Source organism: Pleurodeles waltl, chromosome 6 (assembly GCF_031143425.1).
Source record: "Pleurodeles waltl isolate 20211129_DDA chromosome 6, aPleWal1.hap1.20221129, whole genome shotgun sequence".
Lineage (NCBI taxonomy): Eukaryota > Metazoa > Chordata > Amphibia > Caudata > Salamandridae > Pleurodeles > Pleurodeles waltl.
Window position 1 is genome coordinate 252,517,394 of NC_090445.1, and position 22,424 is coordinate 252,539,817.

Consider the following 22,424-nt stretch of genomic DNA (forward strand, 5'->3'; position numbering starts at 1 on the left):
TCTACAGCATTTATCACAACTGCCATCACCATTATTGGCAAAAAGGGCTTATATGTTGTATGTACATTTATTACACCTATCTCAACATCCGAGATCTCTCAGGTCAGACTTTCTTCCTCACCAGAGTGGTTTGGCTCACCTTCCACCTTCTCTATAGCTTTTTAAGTATCTGAAGATGTGGTGGTTCAAACAGATACACCACTTTGTCCGCTGAGGGCTATAGGACCTCCAGAAGATACCTTGTAAATACCATTACAGCTGTTTGTTCTTTCACCAGTCAGAAGGGTATCCAAAGCAACCTCCATGTCTCCGATCTGAGAAATGGAAGCCTCAGTCAACTATTAAGACAACACCACCCAGAACACCCACTAACAGAAGGGGCCTATGCTGATTCCATGAGTTCCTCTTATACACAAACTTCCCCATCACAACCACCATTTAGAATATCTCCAGTAGATGATTTTCTTACTTTCCAGGATGTTTTGCTAAAAGGTGCAACCACACTAATCATCAACAGACAGTCCTCAACCAACAGTTTTGGTCGTTCTTGAAACTCTACAACCAAGGGCAGGTCCAAAGCCTCTGCTCTCTCTACTACCAGAGTCTACTAGACATTGTAGAAAATAATTTTTTCAGCCCCACTACTCTTAAAGCTGCCACACCAAGACTGCTTAAGAAATATAAACCATTGCAATACAATCCTAATTTTCTTAAAATGGATCCAAACCAGTTGTTATTACAGTTACAAAACACGGTTCTGCCCAAGAATCCACGTCTCCACCCGACGGGAAGAGCAAAATAATAAACGGTATAGGGAAAAAGATCTGCAATACAGCCTCCACCTATTTAAAAGGATTCAAATGCAGCAGCTCTTCTGGGAAGATATCACACACAGATATGTGATGGCATAATATATTTTGTATCTGATCTCCTAACACAAGTTTTTTTGGAAACGATTAGGGAAGCTCATCAAGTTTGAATCAATCAGTTAGGTTCAGTCCAACTCTCAGCTACTTCATTTTATCAAGGAATGTCCCTGAGAAGATCATTTTGGCTTTGTTTATCCTTTCCAAAACACAATGTCCAGTTAGAAATTGCAAATTTACCCTTGTCAAGTGCATCACTATTCAGACAACAAACTGAGGAAGAGATGCTGAGGATGACAAATGAAGTTGCACCACTTAAAGCTGTTAGTTTATAAGGTAGGAACATCCTTACCTCCACCATGAAGTTCTTATTGAGTTCATATCCTATTCCATTACCCTCCCCTGCACCAGAGAACATTCAACATTAAAAGCCCAAAGCTCTGCTGGAAAGCAAAATGAAAAAGATGTGAGCAGGTATCAAGCTGCAGTCGAAGATCCACATCCAGCAAAACACAAACTAAAATAGACTCCAAAGACTTATGATCCCAGAAGTAATACAGATAGTACTATTAATTTCAAATCATACACTCCAACTTCTCAATTGGGCTTTCCATTAGGAGCATCCCAGCTGGATGCCATTACTACTTTTCAACTACTCTGGCAGCAGGAACTACCAAGATAAGACAGCTCCGTCAATAATGTCAAGTGATAGTAGAAATCTTGCAGTTAAAATTCCCTGTACAACCTCTACGTCAGTTAGTTCTAGGATACATAGAACCAGATGTGCACATAACTGGAACTCACAACCACTAAGATAGCTGCTCAAAAATCATAAGTTTACAGAGCCACAGCCAGCTTATTTATTTATTTTTTAAATGGGACTTTCAACCAGATATTGTGTTTTTAATGAAGTAGTAGTACATGTCCCTCCCAGTAACATTTATTCCATCATACTGAGAAAGCAGGTGCCTAGATGATGTTGAGAATTGTTTTTGATACAGCATGAATGGTACTTTTCCATAGAAAAAAGATCTCATTTCCAAGAGGTACTGATTGAAAGCTTGTTAGTATTAAACCCACTTATGAATGTTTACAATGACACTGCAGAGCTGGGGATCTCAAATTGCTGTTATGGTCCAAAACAAAACTGCAAAGATTTCCACGGCTATGTCCAACAACCCTCAAACCACATATGCATAAGAAGACTATGAATCTTCTTTCGTGTAACAATTATTGTATTGGCATTTCAGAGTAAGTAATGAAGTCACAGTACATCTTTTCCAAACAGTGCGTACGTATAACAATAACAGATGCTTTGCATCTGTACTCAGGGTTCAACAGCACTCAGAGGATGGGATACCATCTACTGCAGTCTTACTACCCATTTGTACGACCATCCCACTAGCAGGGTGTCAGGTGGGAATATTGTCTCCAGGATAACATGTTAGAAACTATGGTCTGGGTAGGGTTGAGGTAGAGGTTAACATGTAGGATAGATTTACAGATTGTTATTACATCTGGTCAACACATGCCAGTAATCAACTTTAAAACTACTAACTTGCTCGTGTTCTTTATACAGGGAGTGCAGAATTATTAGGCAAGTTGTATTTTTGAGGATTAATTTTATTATTGAACAACAACCATGTTCTCAATGAACCCAAAAAACTCATTAATATCAAAGCTGAATATTTTTGGAAGTAGTTTTTAGTTTGTTTTTAGTTTTAGCTATGTTAGGGGGATATCTGTGTGTGCAGGTGACTATTACTGTGCATAATTATTAGGCAACTCAACAAAAAAAAATATATACCCATTTCAATTATTTATTATTACCAGTGAAACCAATATAACATCTCAACATTCACAAATATACATTTCTGACATTCAAAAACAAAACAAAATAAAATCAGTGACCAATATAGCAACCTTTCTTTGCAAGGACACTCAAAAGCCTGCCATCCATGGATTCTGTCAGTGTTTTGATCTGTTCACCATCAACATTGCGTGCAGCAGCAACCACAGCCTCCCAGACACTGTTCAGAGAGGTGTACTGTTTTCCCTCCTTGTAAATCTCACATTTGATGATGGACCACAGGTTCTCAATGGGGTTCAGATCAGGTGAACAAGGAGGCCATGTCATTAGATTTCCTTCTTTTATACCCTTTCTTGCCAGCCACGCTGTGGAGTACTTGGACGCGTGTGATGGAGCATTGTCCTGCATGAAAATCATGTTTTTCTTGAAGGATGCAGACTTCTTCCTGTACCACTGCTTGAAGAAGGTGTCTTCCAGGAACTGGCAGTAAGACTGGGAGTTGAGCTTGACTCCATCCTCAACCCGAAAAGGCCCCACAAGCTCATCTTTGATGATACCAGCCCAAACCAGTACTCCACCTCCACCTTGCTGGCGTCTGAGTCGGACTGGAGCTCTCTGCCCTTTACCAATCCAGCCACGGGCCCATCCATCTGGCCCATCAAGACTCACTCTCATTTCATCAGTCCATAAAACCTTAGAAAAATCAGTCTTGAGATATTTCTTGGCCCAGTCTTGACGTTTCAGCTTGTGTGTCTTGTTCAGTGGTGGTCGTCTTTCAGCCTTTCTTACCTTGGCCATGTCTCTGAGTATTGCACACCTTGTGCTTTTGGGCACTCCAGTGATGTTGCAGCTCTGAAATATGGCCAAACTGGTGGCAAGTGGCATCGTGGCAGCTGCACGCTTGACTTTTCTCAGTTCATGGGCAGTTATTTTGCGCCTTGGTTTTTCCACACGCTTCTTGCGACCCTGTTGACTATTTTGAATGAAACGCTTGATTGTTCGATGATCACGCTTCAGAAGCTTTGCAATTTTAAGAGTGCTGCATCCCTCTGCAAGATATCTCACTATTTTTGACTTTTCTGAGCCTGTCAAGTCCTTCTTTTGACCCATTTTGCCAAAGGAAAGGAAGTTGCCTAATAATTATGCACACCTGATATAGGGTGTTGATGTCATTAGACCACACCCCTTCTCATTACAGAGATGCACATCACCTAATATGCTTAATTGGTAGTAGGCTTTCGAGCCTATACAGCTTGGAGTAAGACAACATGCATAAAGAGGATGATGTGGTCAAAATACTAATTTGCCTAATAATTCTGCACTCCCTGTATGTTATCCAACAACGAAAGTGACAGCACTAAAATTATGTTGCACCTTCTATGTGGTGTCGCACTAAGGGTCTGTGGGGCTAATTCAACAGGAGAGGGTGGGGAGGCATCATGATAACTTAACTGAGCTCCCATCCGACCAGGACTTTTTGACCTCCATGGAATTGCTCTTTCAGCCAGGGCAACCCTATCTGGCTACTTCAACACTCCTATGGCACTTCCAGAATCAGACTCTCCTCCTGTACTTGACATCTCCCAACTGTCAATCACCTCTGTCCAAAGTGGGGCAATCGGTCTATGCCATATCCCCCTACTCTCCTCATGGCCCTCTCTTCTGCTCTGGTCCATCTTGTCACATCCATTATCCATGCACACAAGCTGGGTCCCCTGTTGTGTTTCCAAGCCATTGACACCCTGCGCTTAGCCGGCTTTAAGGCCAAGTCTACAAATCTGTTAACAAATTTCTTGGGGTGTGGTCTGTTAAACATTCCCAACCACCAAGTTGCTATTGTGTTCTCAAGTCTCCTATCCAGCACATGATTATTTTTTGTAGGACCCCATCCCAGAATTCTTGCAGCTTCTGGCATCCCCATGTCATATGGCCCAATCCTATGTCGTGCAGGAGGTAGCGGGGCAGCCTATCTCCTCGCCTCCATATATGAGCCTAAGCAGGTGTGGGATAGAAGTCCTGTGAGGGGCTATACTGTATGTACTTTAGTCGTGTGTTTCAGGATACTGAGGGTGCATACGCTAGAATCTTGCTTTAGGCTGTGTCTGTAAAGGTCTTATTTAGTTCCGTCTCCCATTTTGTCTGGAGGGCATCCAGTGGTCTATGCACCATTACCATCAATGCTAGACAGAGCCAAGCGACCAAGTGAGAGCCCCCTCCCATGGACAACAGTCTGAAGAACCGTGGGTGTGGGTGATTCACCCTCAGCATCGCTCCAGAGGTCCTGAATAGCTCCCACCACTGCCTCATAAGTCAGAAATTGCCCTCGGGACAGTATGGTCTGGTCCATTAGATCGAACGGGATTAGCATTTCCTGGCAATACATCTCACCTAGAGTATGTATTCCTACAGTCGTCCTATGAAAGCTGTGTAGGAAAAGGACTGTTGGCATGGTTACTACCTAACATTTTGCCTTTTGTTGATGCTAGTTATGATTCAAAGTGTGCTGGGACCCTGCTAACCAGGCCTCAGCACCAGTGTTCCTTCCCTAAACTGTACCTTTGTCTCCACAATTGGCACAGGCCAGGTACACAGATAAGTCAATTGTACATGGTACCCCTGGTACCAAGGGCACTGTGACCAGGGAAGGTCTCGAAGAGCTGCAGCATATATTATGCCACCCTGGGAACCCCTCACTCTCTCTCACACACACACAGCCTCACAGCTTGTGTGTGCTGGTGGGGAGAAAATTACTAAGTCGCCATGGCAGTCCCCTCAGAGTGCCCTGCCCACAACCCACCGCCTCTGACATAGGTAAGTCACCCCTCTTACAGCCCTAAGCAGGGTGCTTTATACCACAGGTGAGGGCATAGCTGCATGAGCACTATGCCCCTACAGTGTCTAAGCAAAACCTTAGACATTATAAGTGCAGGGTTGCCATAAAGAGTATATGGTGTGGGAGTTTGTCACAAACGCCACAGTTCCATAATGGCTACACTGAATACTGGGAAGTTTGGTATCAAACATCTCAGCACAATAAATCCACACTAATGTCAGTATGGGATTCATTGAGAAATGCACACAGAGGAAATCTTAGACATGCCCCCTGTATACCAACCCAACTACTAGTGCTAAGCTGGCCAGTTTCTGCCAGCCAGCCACATCCAGACATGTTTCTGGCCACATGAGGTGAGTGCCTTTGTCCCTCTGGGGCCAGGAACAAAGCCTGCACTGGGTGGAAGTGCTTCACACCTCCCCCTGCAGGAACTGTAACACCTGGAGGTGAGCTTGAAAGGCTCAAGCCTGGTGTTACAGCACCCTAGGGTACTCCAGCTAGTGAAGATGCACGTGCGTCCCCCCCACCCATGACACAGCCCCCAATTTTGGCGGCAAGGCCAGAAGAGTTAATTAGGAAAACAAGGAGTCACCCTCTATCCAGGACATCCCCTAAGTTGTCCTGAGGTGAGGTGACCCCAGCCTTACGAAATCCTCCCATCATGCTTTAGAGGATTCCCCCCAATAGGTTTAGGGATGTGCCCTCTTCCCCACAGGGAGGAGGGCACAAAGAGGGTGTAACCACCCTCAAGGACCGTAGCCATTGGCTACTGCCCCCCTGACCTAAAAACACACTCCTAAATTCAGTGACCCTGAACCCAGGAAACCAGATTCCTGACGACCTACAATAAGAAGGAGTGCTGACCCGAAAGCCCCGCAGAGATGACGGATACTACAAATGACTTGGCGCCAGCCCTACCGGCCTGTCTCCAGACTCAAAGAACCTGCACAACGACGCATCCAGTGGGACCAGCGACCTCTGAGGACCAAGAAACTCCTGTGGACAGGGGCTCTGTCCAAAACAGCAACAAAGAAACCATCTTTAAAGGGACTCCAGCCTCACTCCGGACGTGTGAGCCCCCTACACTCTGCACCCGACGCCCCTGGCTAGTGTCCAGAAGAACCAACACTGCAGAGACGACCCCCAGGCGACTCCAACTACGTGGGCAGCCTGAGACAACCTCCCTGCACCCCCACAGTGACGCCTGCAGAGAGAATCCAGAATCTTCCCCTGATCGTGACTGCCCAGTAACAAAGAACCAAATGCCTGGAAGAAGCACTGCACCCGCAGCCCCCAGGACCAAGAGAAACCAACTACCGGTGCAGGAGTGACCAGCAGGAGGCCCTCACCTTTGCAGAGTCGGTGGCTAGCCCGAGAAGCACCCCTGTGCCCTGCCTGGGTCCCTCCATTGCTTTCAACGCAAAACCCAACACCCACTTCACACATTGCACACACTGCACACGGCCGCCCCCTGTGCCGCTGAGGGTGTATTTTGTGCACTTGTTTGTGACACCCTCACCCCCGATTGCTCTACAAAACCCCCCTGGTCTGCTCCACGAGGACGCAGGTACGTACCTGCTAGCAGACTGGAACCGGAGCACCCCTAGTCTCAATAGGCGCATGTAGGAAGTTGGCTCTGTATGTGCTATTTCAAAGTAAGGAATAGCATGCACAGAGTCCAAGGGTTCCCCTTAGAGGTAAAATAGTGGTAAAAATAGATAATACTAATGCTCTATTTCGTGGTAGTGTGGTCGAGCAGTAGGCTTATCCAAGGAGTAGTGTTAAGCATTTGTTGTACATACACATAGACAATAAATGAGGTACACACACTCAGAGACAAATCCAGCCAATAGGTTTTTGTATAGAAAAATATCTTTTCTTAGTTTATTTTAAGAACCACAGGTTCAAATTCTACATGTAATATCTCATTCGAAAGGTATTGCAGGTAAGTACTTTAGGAACTTTAAATCATAAAAATTGCATGTATACTTTTCAAGTTATTCACAAATAGCTGTTTTAAAAGTGGACACTTAGTGCAATTTTCACAGTTCCTAGGGGAGGTAAGTATTTGTTAGGTTAACCAGGTAAGTAAGACACTTACAGGGCTTAGTTCTTGGTCCAAGGTAGCCCACCGTTGGGGGTTCAGAGCAACCCCAAAGTCACCACACCAGCAGCTCAGGGCCGGTCAGGTGCAGAGTTCAAAGTGGTGCCCAAAACACATAGGCTAGAATGGAGAGAAGGGGGTGCCCCGGTTCCGGTCTGCTTGCAGGTAAGTACCCGCGTCTTCGGAGGGCAGACCAGGGGGGTTTTGTAGGGCACCGGGGGGGACACAAGCCCACACAGAAATTTCACCCTCAGCAGCGCGGGGGCGGCCGGGTGCAGTGTAGAAACCGGCGTCGGGTTTGCAATGTTAGTCTATGAGAGATCTCGGGATCTCTTCAGCGCTGCAGGCAGGCAAGAGGGGGGTTCCTCGGGGAAACCTCCACTTGGGCAAGGGAGAGGGACTCCTGGGGGTCACTTCTCCAGTGAAAGTCCGGTCCTTCAGGTCCTGGGGGCTGCGGGTGCAGGGTCTCTCCCAGGCGTCGGGACTTAGGATTCAAAGAGTCGCGGTCAGGGGAAGCCTCGGGATTCCCTCTGCAGGCGGCGCTGTGGGGGCTCAGGGGGGACAGGTTTTTGTACTCACAGTCTTAGAGTAGTCCTGGGGTCCCTCCTGAGGTGTTGGATCGCCACCAGCCGAGTCGGGGTCGCCGGGTGCAGTGTTGCAAGTCTCACGCTTCTTGCGGGGAGCTTGCAGGGTTCTTTAAAGCTGCTGGAAACAAAGTTGCAGCTTTTCTTGGGGCAGGTCCGCTGTCCTCGGGAGTTTCTTGTCTTTTCGAAGCAGGGGCAGTCCTCAGAGGATGTCGAGGTCGCTGGTCCTTTTGGAAGGCGTCGCTGGAGCAGGATCTTTGGAAGGCAGGAGACAGGCCGGTGAGTTTCTGGAGCCAAGGCAGTTGTCGTCTTCTGGTCTTCCTCTGCAGGGGTTTTCAGCTAGGCAGTCCTTCTTCTTGTAGTTGCAGGAATCTAATTTTCTAGGGTTCAGGGTAGCCCTTAAATACTAAATTTAAGGGCGTGTTTAGGTCTGGGGGGTTAGTAGCCAATGGCTACTAGCCCTGAGGGTGGGTACACCCTCTTTGTGCCTCCTCCCAAGGGGAGGGGGTCACAATCCTAACCCTATTGGGGGAATCCTCCATCTGCAAGATGGAGGATTTCTAAAAGTTAGAGTCACTTCAGCTCAGGACACCTTAGGGGCTGTCCTGACTGGCCAGTGACTCCTCCTTGTTTTTCTCATTATTTTCTCCGGCCTTGCCGCCAAAAAGTGGGGCCTGGCCGGAGGGGGCGGGCAACTCCACTAGCTGGAGTGTCCTGCTGGGTTGGCACAAAGGAGGTGAGCCTTTGAGGCTCACCGCCAGGTGTGACAATTCCTACCCGGGGGAGGTGTTAGCATCTCCACCCAGTGCAGGCTTTGTTACTGGCCTCAGAGTGACAAAGGCACTCTCCCCATGGGGCCAGCAACATGTCTCGGTTTGTGGCAGGCTGCTAAAACTAGTCAGCCTACACAGATAGTCGGTTAAGTTTCAGGGGGCACCTCTAAGGTGCCCTCTGGGGTGCATTTTATAATAAAATGTACACTGGCATCAGTGTGCATTTATTGTGCTGAGAAGTTTGATACCAAACTTCCCAGTTTTCAGTGTAGCCATTATGGTGCTGTGGAGTTCGTGTTTGACAAACTCCCAGACCATATACTCTTATGGCTACCCTGCACTTACAATGTCTAAGGTTTTGTTTAGACACTGTAGGGGTACCATGCTCATGCACTGGTACCCTCACCTATGGTATAGTGCACCATGCCTTAAGGCTGTAAGGCCTGCTAGAGGGGTGTCTTACCTATACTGCATAGGCAGTGAGAGGCTGGCATGGCACCCTGAGGGGAGTGCCATGTCGACTTACTCGTTTTGTCCTCACTAGCACACACAAGCTGGCAAGCAGTGTGTCTGTGCTGAGTGAGAGGTCTCCAGGGTGGCATAAGACATGCTGCAGCCCTTAGAGACCTTCCTTGGCATCAGGGCCCTTGGTACTAGAAGTACCAGTTACAAGGGACTTATCTGGATGCCAGGGTCTGCCAATTGTGGATACAAAAGTACAGGTTAGGGAAAGAACACTGGTGCTGGGGCCTGGTTAGCAGGCCTCAGCACACTTTCAATTGTAAACATAGCATCAGCAAAGGCAAAAAGTCAGGGGGCAACCATGCCAAGGAGGCATTTCCTTACAGCGCATATGTTATTTGGGCCCTACTTTGACCTCTGCACCTGACCGTCCCAGTGTTGCTGTTCTGGTTTTTTGGGGTTAACTTGAACCCCCAACGGTGGACTGCCTATGCCCTGGAGACTGAACTTGTAAGTGCTTTACTTACCTGAAAAACTATTACTTACCTTCCCAGGAACTGTTGATTTTTGCACTGTCCACTTTTAAAATAGCTTATTGCCATTTTTGCCAAAACTGTGTACATTACTGTTTTAATTCAAAGTTCCATATTTACCTATGTCAAGTACCTTACAATTTATGTACTTACTTGAATTCTGAATCTTGTGGTTCTAAAATTAAGAAAATACTTTTCTATATAAAAACCTATCGGCCTGGAGTTAAGTCTGAGTGTGTTCCCATTTATTGCCTGTGTGTGTACAACAAATGCTTAACACTACCCTCCTATAAGCCTACTGCTCGACCACATTACCACAAACTAAAGCATTAGTATTATCTAATTTTTCCACTATCAATCTCTAAGGGGAACCCTTGGACTCTATATACTATCTCAAAGTGAGAGATATGTGCACACAGCCAACTTCCTACAAGCTGTTTCTTTGTAAAACAGGAATACGGATCACTGTGAGGGATCCCCACCAGGGGAGTAGCCGGTGCATAGGGGACCTTAGTTTTTGTTTTCCTGAGTAGTCTCTGCCAATTGGCTAGGGCCATCAGTAGTAGTATACCCGGCTTGGGGCCCCGCAGGCTAGGTTTAAGCATCCTAGGTAAGAGTTTATTCTGGTTTGGGTCTCCCTCATCAGCCGCAAGTTCTTAAAGCCCCACCTCACCGAGCCAACACATAGGGCATTGGAACTGGGCAGCCAAGAAATAGAGCCCGCCATCTCACAGTAATTCCCTGAGGAGTGCCATCTAATGAGTGAAACCAGGAGGCTGGGAGCGCAATGAGCAGGTTGTTAAAGTAATAAAGCAACCTGGGGAGCATCACCATCTCAATGAGGGAAGAAGCGTGCCATAGTAGGCAAGCAAAGGGAACCCCAAAAAGTGACGGTGGGCCATAGTGCTCAAAGCACTTTCCCCACACTGCCCTCCCAAATATCTTGCTGCTCATGGTAGACCAGAATACCCTGGTAGTGGATTGAATGAGTGTCATATTCTCGGAGCAAAAGTCCAGACGGCCCACCCCACAGACCATCAGGAAGACACATGTCTTCCTTCGGTTTAAAAAGAGGGTTGAGGAGGCGTCAAATTCATCCAGCAGTCTAAACACCTGTGGCAACATTTACACACAATACTTTAAATGAAAGGTATTTCACTCAGGTATATTAGGAACTTTGACTCAGCACAATAGCATGTACAGTTTTGGAAAAAATGGCAATAAGCTATTTTAAAACTAGACAGTGCAAAATTCAACAGTTCCTGGGGGAGGTAAGTATTTCTTAGTTGTTCAGGTAAGTAAAGCACGTCCAGGGTTCAAAGTTAGGTCCAAGGTAGCCCACCGTTGGGGGTTCAGGGCAACCCCAAAGTTACTACACCAGCAGCCCAGGGCCGGTCAGGTGCAGAGGTCAAAGTGGTGCCCAAAACGCATGGTCTTCAATGGAGAAGGGTATGCCCAGGTTCCAGTCTGCCAGCAGGTAGGTACCCACGACTTCGGAGGGCAGACCAGGGGGGTTTTGTAGGGCACCGGGGTGGGGGGGGGGGGGGCACAAGTCAGCACACAAAGTATACCCTCAGCGGCACAGAGGCGGCCGGGTGCAGAGTGCAAAGAGGCGTCTGGTTTGCAATAAGTTTCAATGGTAGACCCAGGGGTCTCTTCAGCAATGCAGGCAGGCAAGGGTGGGGGCTTCTCGGGGTAGCCACCACCTGGGCAAGGGAGAGGGCCACATGGGGGGGTCGCTCCTGCACTGGAGGTCGGATCCTTCAGGTCCTGGGGGCTGAGGGTGCAGTGTGTTTCACAGGCGTCGGGTTCTTTGAAGCAGGCAGTCGCAGTCAGGGGGAGCCTCGGGATTCCCTCTGCAGGCGTCGCTGGGGGGGGCTCAAGGGGGTCAACTCTGGCTACTCACAGGTTCGTAGTCACCGGGAAGTCTTCCCTGTGGTGTTGGTTCTCTGCAGGTCGAGCCGGGGGCGTTGGGTGCAGAGTGGAAAGTCTCACACTTCCGGCGGGAAACATGTGGTCTTTAAAAGTTGCTTCTTTGTTGCAAAGTTGCAGTCTTTGTGGTACAGGGCCGCTGTCCTCTGGAGTTCTTGGTCCTTTTAGATGTAGGGTAGTCCTATGAGGCTTCAGAGGTTGCTGGACCCTGGGGGACGCGTCACTGTTGCAGTTTTTCCTCGAAGTGGGGAGACAGGTAGGTAGGGCTGGGGCCAAATCAGTTGGTGTCTCCGTCTTCTCTGCAGGGCTTCAGGTCAGCAGTCCTCCTTAGTCTTCAGGTTGCAGGAATCTATCTTGCTTGGTTCTGGGGGCCCCTAAATACTCAATTTAGGGGGGTGTTTAGGTCTTGGGGGTTAGTAGCCAATGGCTACTAGCCCTGAGGGTGGCTACACCCTCTGTGCCTCCTCCCTGAGGGGAGGGGAGGGGAGGGGGGGCACATTCCTAATCCAATTGGGGGAATCCTCCATCTGCAAGATGAAGGATTTCTAAAAGTCAGTCACCTCAGCTCAAGACACCTTAGGGGTTGTCCTGGCTGGCCAGTGACTCCTTGGTTTTCTCATTATCTCCTCCGGCCTTGCCGCCAAAAGTGGGGCCGTGGCCGGAGGGGGCGGGCATCTCCACTAGCTGGGATGCCCTGTGGCGCTGTAACAAAGGGGGTGAGCCTTTGAGGCTCACCGCCAGGTGTTACAGTTCCTGCAGGGGGAGGTGTGAAGCACCTCCACCCAGTACAGGCTTTGTTACTGGCCACAGAGTGACAAAGGCACTCTCCCCAGGTGGCTAGCAAAATGTCTGGTGTGTGGCAGGCTGGCAAAACTAGTCAGCCCACACTGGAAGTCGGGTATGTTTTCAGAGGGCACCTCTAAGATGCCCTCTGGGTGTATTTCACAATAAAATGTACACTGGCATCAGTGTGCATTTATTGTGCTGAGAAGTTTGATACCAAACTTCCCAGTTTTCCGTGTAGCCATTATGGAACTGTGGAGTTCATGTTTGACAGACTCCCAGACCATATACTCTTATGGCTACTCTGCACTTACAATGTCTAAGGTTTTGCTTAGACACTGTAGGGGCACAGTGCTCATGCACCTATGCCCTCACCTATGGTATAGTGCACCCTGCCTTAGGGATGTAAGGCCTGCTAGAGGGGTGACTTATCTATGCCATAGGCAGTGTGAGGTTGGCATGGCACCCTGAGGCCTCAGAGACCTTCCCTGGCATCAGAGCCCTTGGTACCAGTTACAAGGGACTTACCTGGATGCCAGGGTGTGCCAATTGTGGAGACAAAGGTACAGGTTAGGGAAAGAACACTGGTGCTGGGGCCTGGTTAGCAGGCCTCAGCACACTTTCAAATCATAACTTGGCATCAGCAAAGGCAAAAGGTCAGGGGGTAAACATGCCAAGGAGGCATTTCCTTACAAAGGCAAACAAAGTCCCCCTCGCCATAATAACCTTGGACACTTTCAATAGGGTGAGCTGGAGATACGTAAGCACTCTTTTAGTACATCTCAACTTTGGGGTGAATTTTTGCAGGGTACTGAGAGCTATCTATAATACCATAACAGACATATTACTGCTAAACGGGAATTTAACCACTTTAAAATTACAAGGGGTACCAGACAGGGCTGCCCGCTCTCCCTGTTATTTAATCTTTACATTGAGCCGTTGGCTTTGAAGATCAGGAAGGATCACTTAATTAGGCCATTTATCTATTCTGACTGTGAAAAGAAAATATCACTATACGCGGATGACATTATGATTTATACAAGCAATCTGCACTCCACGCTGCATAGCTTAGAGTACTTGACATCACATTTCGGCAAGGCGTCGGGGTATGCAGTTAATATGTCCAAGACGGAAATTATGACACGGAACATGGAGGAGGAGCATACTTCGGAGAAAGGAGAAATAAAATATCTGGGCGTCAAGATTTTCAATGACCTGGAAGCTATAGCACAGGTAAATTTTAACTGTGTGACAAAAGGGGTTAATAAGCTTTTGATAAGTTGGTCACACCTTCCATTATCTTTATATGGAAGAGTAAATTAAATAAAAATGTCAATTTTTCCAAAGCTCACCTTCCTTTTTAACATGATTCCTCTTCCTTTTAACAAGAGCCGGATACAAAAAATACAATGTAAAATGGACTCCTTCATCTGGGCCTTTAACGGTATTAGAATCACAAGGAGGAAGTTGAGAAGGAAATAGGACAGAGGAGGCATAGCTCTACCAGACATCCAGCTATAGGCTTGGGCCTTTCAGTTAAAGAACGCAAAAGATCTGTTATCCGGGAAAGCGGGCAGTTAAAGTTAGTGTAGAAGTTGGCTCTGTATATATTATCTCACAATGATAGATAGCATGCACAGAGTCCAAGGGATCCCCTTAGAGGTTGACAGTGGCAAAATTAGATAATGTTAATGCTCTATTTTGTGGTAGTGTGGTTGAGCAGTAGGCTTATCAGAGGGTAGAGTTAAGCATTTGTTGTACACACACAGGCAAGAAATGAGGAACACACACTCAAAGACAATTCCAGGCCAATAGGTTTTATATAGAAAAATATATTTTCCTAATTTATTTTAAAATTAAAAGATTCAAGCTTTGAGGTAAGTACATAAAATGCAAGGTACTTCACACAGGTAAGTAGAGAACTTTGATTTAAAAACAGTAGTACACGCAGTTTAGGTTAAAATGGCAATAAGCTATTTTAAAAGTCGACACTGCAAAAATCAACAGTTCCTGGGGAGGTAAGTCTGGTTAAGTTTCTCAGGTAAGTAAAGCACTTACACAGTCAGTCTTCTGGGCATAGGCAGCCCACATTTGGGGGTCCAAGGCAACCGCAAAGCCACCGTACCAGCAACACAGGGCCGGTCAGGTACAGAGGTCAAAGGAGGGCCGAAAACACATAGGAGCCTATAAGAACAGGGGTGCTCCGGTCCTAGTCTGTTTACAGGTAAGTACTGGTGTCCTCTGGGAGCAGACCAAGGGGGTTTTGGAGAGCACTGGGGTTTTGGGGGGGAGGGGGTGGGGGGTTTGGAGACCACACACACAAGCCCACAAAACACACCCTCAGCGTCACAGGGGCGGCCGGGTGCAGTAGGCAAAGTAGGTGTCAGGTTTCCTATTGAAAGCAATTGAGGGACCCGGGGGTCAATTAGGCGATGCAGGCAGGGCACATGGGGGCTTCTACGGCCAGCCACCGTCTCACGCTTCTGGCGGGAAGAGAGAGTTCTTTAAAAGTTGCTTCTTTGTTGCAGGTTCTGAACAGTGCCGCTGTTCTCTGGAGTTTCTTGGTCCTTTAGGTTCAGGGCAGACCTCTGAGTCCTCAGAGGTCACTGGTACCTGTCGGATGAATCGCTCTGCAGGTTCTTTGAGTATGGAGACCGGCCAGTAGGGCCGGGGCCAAGTCAGTTGGTGTCTGTCGTCTCTGCAGGGCTTTCAGGTCAGCAGTCCTTCTTTATTCAGGTTGCGGGAATCTGATTTTCTGAGTTCAGGGTCACCCCTAAATACTAAATTTAGAAGTGTGGTTAGGTCTGGGGGGCAGTAGCCAATGGCTACTGTCCTTGAGGGTGGCTACACCCTCTTTGTGCCTCCCCCCTGAGGGGAGGGGGGGCACATCCCAATTCCTATTGGGGGAATCCTCCAAACTCAAGATGGAGGATTTCTAAAGGCAGGGATCACCTCAGCTCAGGGCACCTTAGGGGCTGTCCTGACTGGTGGATGACTCCTCCTTGTTATTCTCATTATCTCCGACGGCCTTGCTGCCAAAAGTGGGGGCAGTGGCCGGAGGGGCGGGCATCTCCACTAGCTGGGATGCCCTGGGGTGCTGTAACAAAAGGCATGAGCCTTTGAGGCTCACCGCCACGTGTTACAGTTCCTGCAGGGGGAGGTGAGAAGCACCTCCACCCAGTACAGTCTTTATTCCTGGCCACAGAGTGACAAAGGGACTCACCCCATGTGGCCAGAAACTCCTCTGGTTGTGGCAGGCTGGCAGAAACCGGTCAGCCTAGCACTAGGAGTCGGACTAGTAGAACAAGTTACTTACCTTCGGTAACAAGGTATCTGGTAGAGACTATCTAGCTGCAGATACCTTATCTTAGAATTCCCTGGCGTCAGCTTCAAATTCGGGAGTTTTTTCTGAGCAGTACCCTGCGTGCGCGCCGTCAGGCGGCGTCGTTTGGATCTGCGTGCGTCGTCACCGTCATTGGAGCAGTCTATGACATCACAGTTGTCTATGCAGACGCCGTCTCGGCGCGCGTACGTCAATTCTTTTCCACAACTTCCCACGCCAGAAGCGCAGAGCCATGGAAGAACCAACCATTATGTATTTTACCCCTTTGACTGTTTGAAGCAAAAATTCTTTCATGCCTTTAAAAAAGGCAAAAATTCCAAGATCAAAAATATACATATGTACACAGACACACACACACACACATAAGAAAAATATCCGCAGCGCGGGGAGGCTTGGGCGGGTGTAAGGAATTTGCAGCTAGATAGAGTCTCCACCAGATACCTCGTTACCGAATGTAAGTAACTTGTTCATCTGATAGAGACTTCTAGCTGCAGCTTCCTTACCTTAGAATAGATACCCAAGCTATAACCCACGGTGGTGGGTCTGAAGGAGATTTTTACACCAGAAAGTCCTGCAAAACAGACCGGGCAAAATGCCCCTCTCTTCTCACCTGACTATCCAAGCAGTAGTGTTTTGCAAACGTGTGCAAAGAAGCCCACATTTCAGCCTGACAGATGTCCACCACCGGTACGCCACGTGCTAACGCAGTGGTAGCAGCTTTCCCCCTAGTAGAATGAGCTCTCAAGCCCTCGGGAGGCTGCTTCTTTGCCAAAGTGTAGCAGATCTTTATACAGAGAACGACCCAGCACGAAATGTATAGTTTCTGCACTGCCCGACCCTTCTTTGCACCAACGTACCCCACAAAGAGTTGGCTGTCCACCCGGAACTCTTTAGTGCGGTCAAGGTAGAACGATAATGCTCTTTTTGGGTCCAGCCGATGGAGACGCTCCTCTTCCTTAGAGGGATGCAGTGGTGCAAAGAAGGTGGGCAGGGTGATATTTTGACCCAGATGGAAAGGGGTCACCACCTTGGGAAGGAAAGAGGCACAAGTTCTTAATACTACCTTGTCAGGATATACCGTGAGGTACGGTGGCTTTGAAGATAAAGCCTGCAGCTCACTCACTCTCCTGGCAGATATAATTGCCACCAAAAAGGCAGTCTTAATAGTAAACAGCCGGAGAGGACAGTTATGCAAGGGCTCGAAGGGAGCACACATAAGGAAGGTAAGAACCAAATTAAGATCCCACTTGGTCATAATGAAAGGCACAGGCAGGAATAGATGCACAAGCCCTTTCAAAAACCGCTGTACTATAGGTGATTTAAACAGATGGTTGATGGGGCAACTGAAGAAAAGCCGACAAGGCTGCAAGATAGCCCTTGAGAGTCCCCAAGGAGGAACCCTGCTGGGCGAGAGACAATATAAACAAAAGGATGTTAGACAGAGAAGAAGAAAGAGGATCAACAGACCTCTCTGCACAATATGAAACAAAGCGTTTCCAATGGCAGGCGTAGATCGACTTAGTAGAGGGACGTCTGGCTGCCAGAATGACGTCACAGACCTCGGGAGGGAGGTCATAGACCATCAACTGTCGCCGCTCAATCTCCACGCATGAAGGCGCAGAGTTGACAGGTTCGGGTGGAGAACCTTCCCCTGCTGCTGCGACAGAAGATCCTCCAGAAGAGGCAGCCTGATTGGAGGACCAATGCTCATTTTGAGAAGATCAGGACCTCCCAGCCTCCCTATGGGGTAAATCCTTTCTGAACGAAGATGTCACTCTTGCTTATGGCTAGTTTCATGGCGACTCCGTTACCAAGTGGTAAAACCAGTATATCTAAGGAGAAATCATCTTTTTGTCCTTCATAGGTCATATTATACCCCTAAAATGATTGCTAAATTTAGAGGTGTAGGCAATACGGATTGCAGAAAATGTGGTTTTTCCATGGCAGATGACCTCCATATGTTTGTTTCTTGCCCTTACATTCAAAACTTCTGGGCAGAGGTTTGGGAGGTGCTAAACCTTCAGTTTGATATGACTACAGAATTGGTCCTCTTTAGGTGGTCACCCAAGATAGGAAATCTGTATGGGTATAGAAGAAGCCTGGTGTTTTTCTTGATTCTATTGAGTAGAAGGGAGGTATGCAAGCAATGGACATCTTTGAGAGCCCCCACTAAGTCTGAATGGCTGAGTGCTGCGGGCAATATATTTAGGAGGAAATCAAATCGATCTGGTGCAAAGGAAGCAGATTAGTTGTGGAGAACCTGGATAGGGTGGCCGGAGCGGGCGATGGTACGTCAAAACATCCTGTCTGTAATCATCAGATGATTAAAGCCAACTGGAGATCAAGGCCCGGCAGTGGGTTGGGTACACCTGTTAATGGAGGCTTCACCTCCCACACTTCCTACGTTGAGTACTGGGATCTTTTTTCCGGGGGGCGCTCGAATAAAGTAAAGATCTTGGAGCTCACAGTGGAAGCACATGAGGTAAATGAGGACACCAAAAAAAAAAACTGAATGCTACTCACTGTAAAACATTTACTTTTGTAATAACCACCAGAATTCAAGTGTTAGATGTGGGTTCTGCAAGATAGGGTGTGTTATGGTTGGTTCTTTGGTCTTTTTAAAATTTAATACAGAAAAATGTCTAATACAAATATACAGATGGATGAGTGTTGCGGTAGTCACCTACCTTCAGCATACAGCCTCTCTGCCAGAAACACTGCATCTCGGTAAGCATAGTGGTTAAGAGCATGCCAAACAGCAGCCTGGAAAAAGGATGACAGAAATGTTATAGCAAATCTGAAGGAAAAAACAAATAAATCTAAATCTTGGTTCTGATGTGCAAATGCAGAATAAAGTACAGAATTGAAATAACCCAGCTTTATGCACACCAAAGAAACACTACTGCATACATTGAAGGCAAGCTAGTTGACTAAAGTGTATGCTTGACGGTGTATCCCAAAGTACACTATGAAGAATCTACAGAAACCTGATAAATTAGTAATGGGAGTGGCTAATCAAACAAATTATTGTATCATATTTATGATCTAAAATTGTATTTATTTTCACTCCTTAAAATGTCAATCACCTGCATTTGCAACTACTGATTGAGGACTAAGTGAAGGCTGTCTTGAAGCTAGAGGGGTTGCCTGCTTAATTTTTAATTAAGCAAAACACTTTGTGAGCAGGGGAAAAAAATTAGAGCTTCTCAACTTTTGCAGACCACAAGGAAAAAAGGCTAATTTTTTAAAACATCGATGTGATACACTTTGACAGCATGAAAACTGGTTGGAGTGAGGAGGGCAAGCTCCCCTAGTTATTTGTGAGCAATGCTTTTCGTTTCTGTGTAATACTAGATGGATTCTAACACTCACCAAGTCATCTGTGAAATAAATATATATCCTGCATTCATGTCCTGCAAATGACGAAAGCAAGTGACCCCAGTTATGGCGAATGAACATACCCTTTACTTGTTAGAGCTGGTAGGCAATCTCCCCACCTGTGGACCACAACAATCAAATTGCTATAATCAAACTGCTTAAGTTAAAGAGGGCAATAGCTACTTTCACTGAGAAAGGTGTACACACTTTGACTGTCTTTCATTTGTCAGAGAGCATGGTGTTGATGACGAATAAATAGAAAAACAAACATTGACAAAATCAATGCCCTTGGCAAGATTTTTCATTTTTTGGTTTCTTTTTTGCACAGATACAATAGATGATTAAGTGTAAAGTAATAAACTAAAAAAAAAAAAGCCACTAGCTAAAGGTGACGTGTATACTGTCAAACACACATAGGTAGAAAATGACCATCATTAAAATAACATGAAATTAAAGTAGAGATTGTTTTACCAGCTCTGCCTGTGATGTGGACTACTTTTTAAGCTGTTAGGCACATGCAAAATGCAGTCACAATGAAGCAAACCAATGGTTTAAGTGGGCTGACTCACTGCGTCGTTCCATGGTGGGCCAGAGAAAAATAAATTTGAATGAATCCTGGACAACCCAATGAATGAAGAGGGCTCACTGAAACCAGAGGGTGACAGAGTATGCGTTTATTTGGCTGGCAACATAGATAAAGCTGTCTTGGCTCCAGGTCGAACGAGCACTGGCAATGTCAATATGTTTTACCTATGTAAGATCTATTGTCTTTGCCAGTGGTTTTTTTTATTTTTATTTTTTATTTATTTGAAATGTTACACAGTGGTGTCCAGACCACATCATTGCGATTTTTTCTTTTATTTATTTTTTACTTAAAGCTATGCATGTACAAACAACTTAAAAATGTTATGTTTCCTATAACTAATATGCAGTTTATATTTTTGAACAAATGCCCACTGCAGTTACCAGTGTGTCAAAGTGTAGCTAACTAGAACACTGAGCATCTGGAGGCTGTGGCATTATGCACTGAGCTGCTGACTTTAGAGCTGGGAAACCAGGTTAGTCTCAGCACCAGCTCAACATCCTGTGATTCTGGGTAAATCACTTAATCTCTCCATCCCTGTAAAAATGAATGTGTCCTTGTGTAATGCAACTGGCACTCACATAAAGTGCTCCAAGTCCTTCCAGCTGACTTTGTGCTATATAAAGGAGAGAGGCAACTAGCGACGGGGTGGGGGAATGGGGAATGCAGTGACCAGAGTGAGGTGGTGGGAGGGACAGGCCAGCAACAGACAGGGAAGGGGCATGCTGAAAAGAGGCATGCAGCAAAGGAAGTGAAGTGCTGGTAGGGAAGGGCATACAACAAAATTGTGTCCACTAGAAAGTAACAAAAAAATAAAATAAAGTATGTTACAAGTGAGCGCTCAGTGAAAGTACACTGGCCACAGGAAGCAGTACTTAATACAAGAACCACTTACGTACTTATGCTTACTACCTCTCCCCGGGGTACAGGCTATCAACCAGGACTCTCCAGCCACCTCTGTCCTGGAGATTTATTTCAATCTGACTCTAGTTGCAACCCATCTCCATGCAGTCAGCCTCAAGGGTGTGACCTATCCAGCCCCAGCATCTTTTCATGATTTATTCATGAGCAAGGAGTAGGAAAGTCTGCTGCCATAAATAGATGCTGCTGATGGTGTTTGGCCAGCAGATTTGGAGGATTTTCCTCAGTCAGGTGTTGATGAAGATCTGGACTTTATTGGTTGTGGTCACAGTTGTCCTCTAAGTTTCTGCTATATACAGAAGGACAGTTTTACGTTGGTGTTAAAAAGCCTAATCTTGGTTTGTAGCGTTATGTCCCTGGAGCTCTAGGTGTGCTTTAGTTGAATGAAGGCATCCCTTGCTTAGCCGATTCTTGCCTTGTCCAGGTAAGTGAAGGCCTCAATCTCTTTCAGTGCATCGCCTGCAAGAGTGACTGCAGTTGTATTGGCCATGTTAGCCTTAAGGGTCTGGTTTTTTCCTCTGTGAATGTGGAGGCCAAGTTGTGATGACGTGGCTGTCACCTTGTCTGTCTTTTCTTGCATCTGCAGATGTGTATGAAAGAGAAGGACCAGGTCGCCTGCAAAGGCTAGGTTGTTGAACGTCCAAGGTGTCCACTGGATCCCATTTCTTCCCCTTCTTGTGGAGGTCTTCATGATCCAGTCTATTGCCAGCAGGAACAGAAAAGGCAAGAGCAAAAACTTTGGGAGACTCCGGCCCTTATTTGGAAGGCTTCCATGAGTTGTCCTTCATGGACTATCTTGCAGATCATTCCCACGTAAGAGTTTCTGATAATTCTTACAAGTCTATCTGCCGCACCATGGTGGCTGAGAAGTTTCCAAAGGGTCTCTTTTTCCATGCAGCTGAATGCCTTCCCATAGTCAAAGTTGACATAGAAGGGGATGCTCAATGATGATGCACAGTGTTGCAATCTGGTCTGTACATCACTCAAGAAACCCCCACAGTACATGGGATCGTGCAACTAGCACTTGAGTATGTTTAGGTGCACGATTCCAACATGTTTGATACTAAACATGCCTAGGTTCAGAGAAGTCATTATGTAGTTGGACAACTTGTGTTGACCAGTGTCCACTACATACCTTAAGATGGCTTCTCTGCACTTACAACGCCCAAGGAATGGAGTCTGGGGTTTGCAGGGGTACCCTCACACTTAGGGACATGCACAGTGCCCTTGGGCTGAAGGGCCTACTAGAGGGGTGACTTACAGTGTCCAAGTGCAATGACCACAACATGAGGCAAGCCTTATATCTGAAGAGAAAGGTGCATGCACTGTTTTCCGCAGGCCTGCAGACACAGTTTGCATAGCTTCCCATGGGTGGCTGAATATGTGATGCAGCCCATGGGAGACCAATGTCCTGGGTACCTAAGTACTATATACTACGGACCAGTATGCCAATTGTGGGGTGTAAAGTTTACCAGCAAACACATTTAGAGAAGAGAGCACAGACATTGGGTTCCTGATA

General features: G+C 46.8%; 1 protein-coding gene across 3 annotated transcripts in view; it reads right to left on the bottom strand.

Annotated features, from left to right (window-relative positions):
- Positions 1 to 22,424, bottom strand: part of CDC27 (cell division cycle 27) — a 623,340-nt gene that overhangs the window by 527,281 nt on the left and 73,635 nt on the right. For all 3 annotated transcript variants that reach the window (XM_069238052.1, XM_069238050.1, XM_069238051.1), the window contains exon 2: positions 18,711 to 18,786. In XM_069238052.1, coding sequence (XP_069094153.1) covers positions 18,711 to 18,786 — 76 coding nt within the window. The remainder of the gene's footprint in view (positions 1 to 18,710; positions 18,787 to 22,424) is intronic.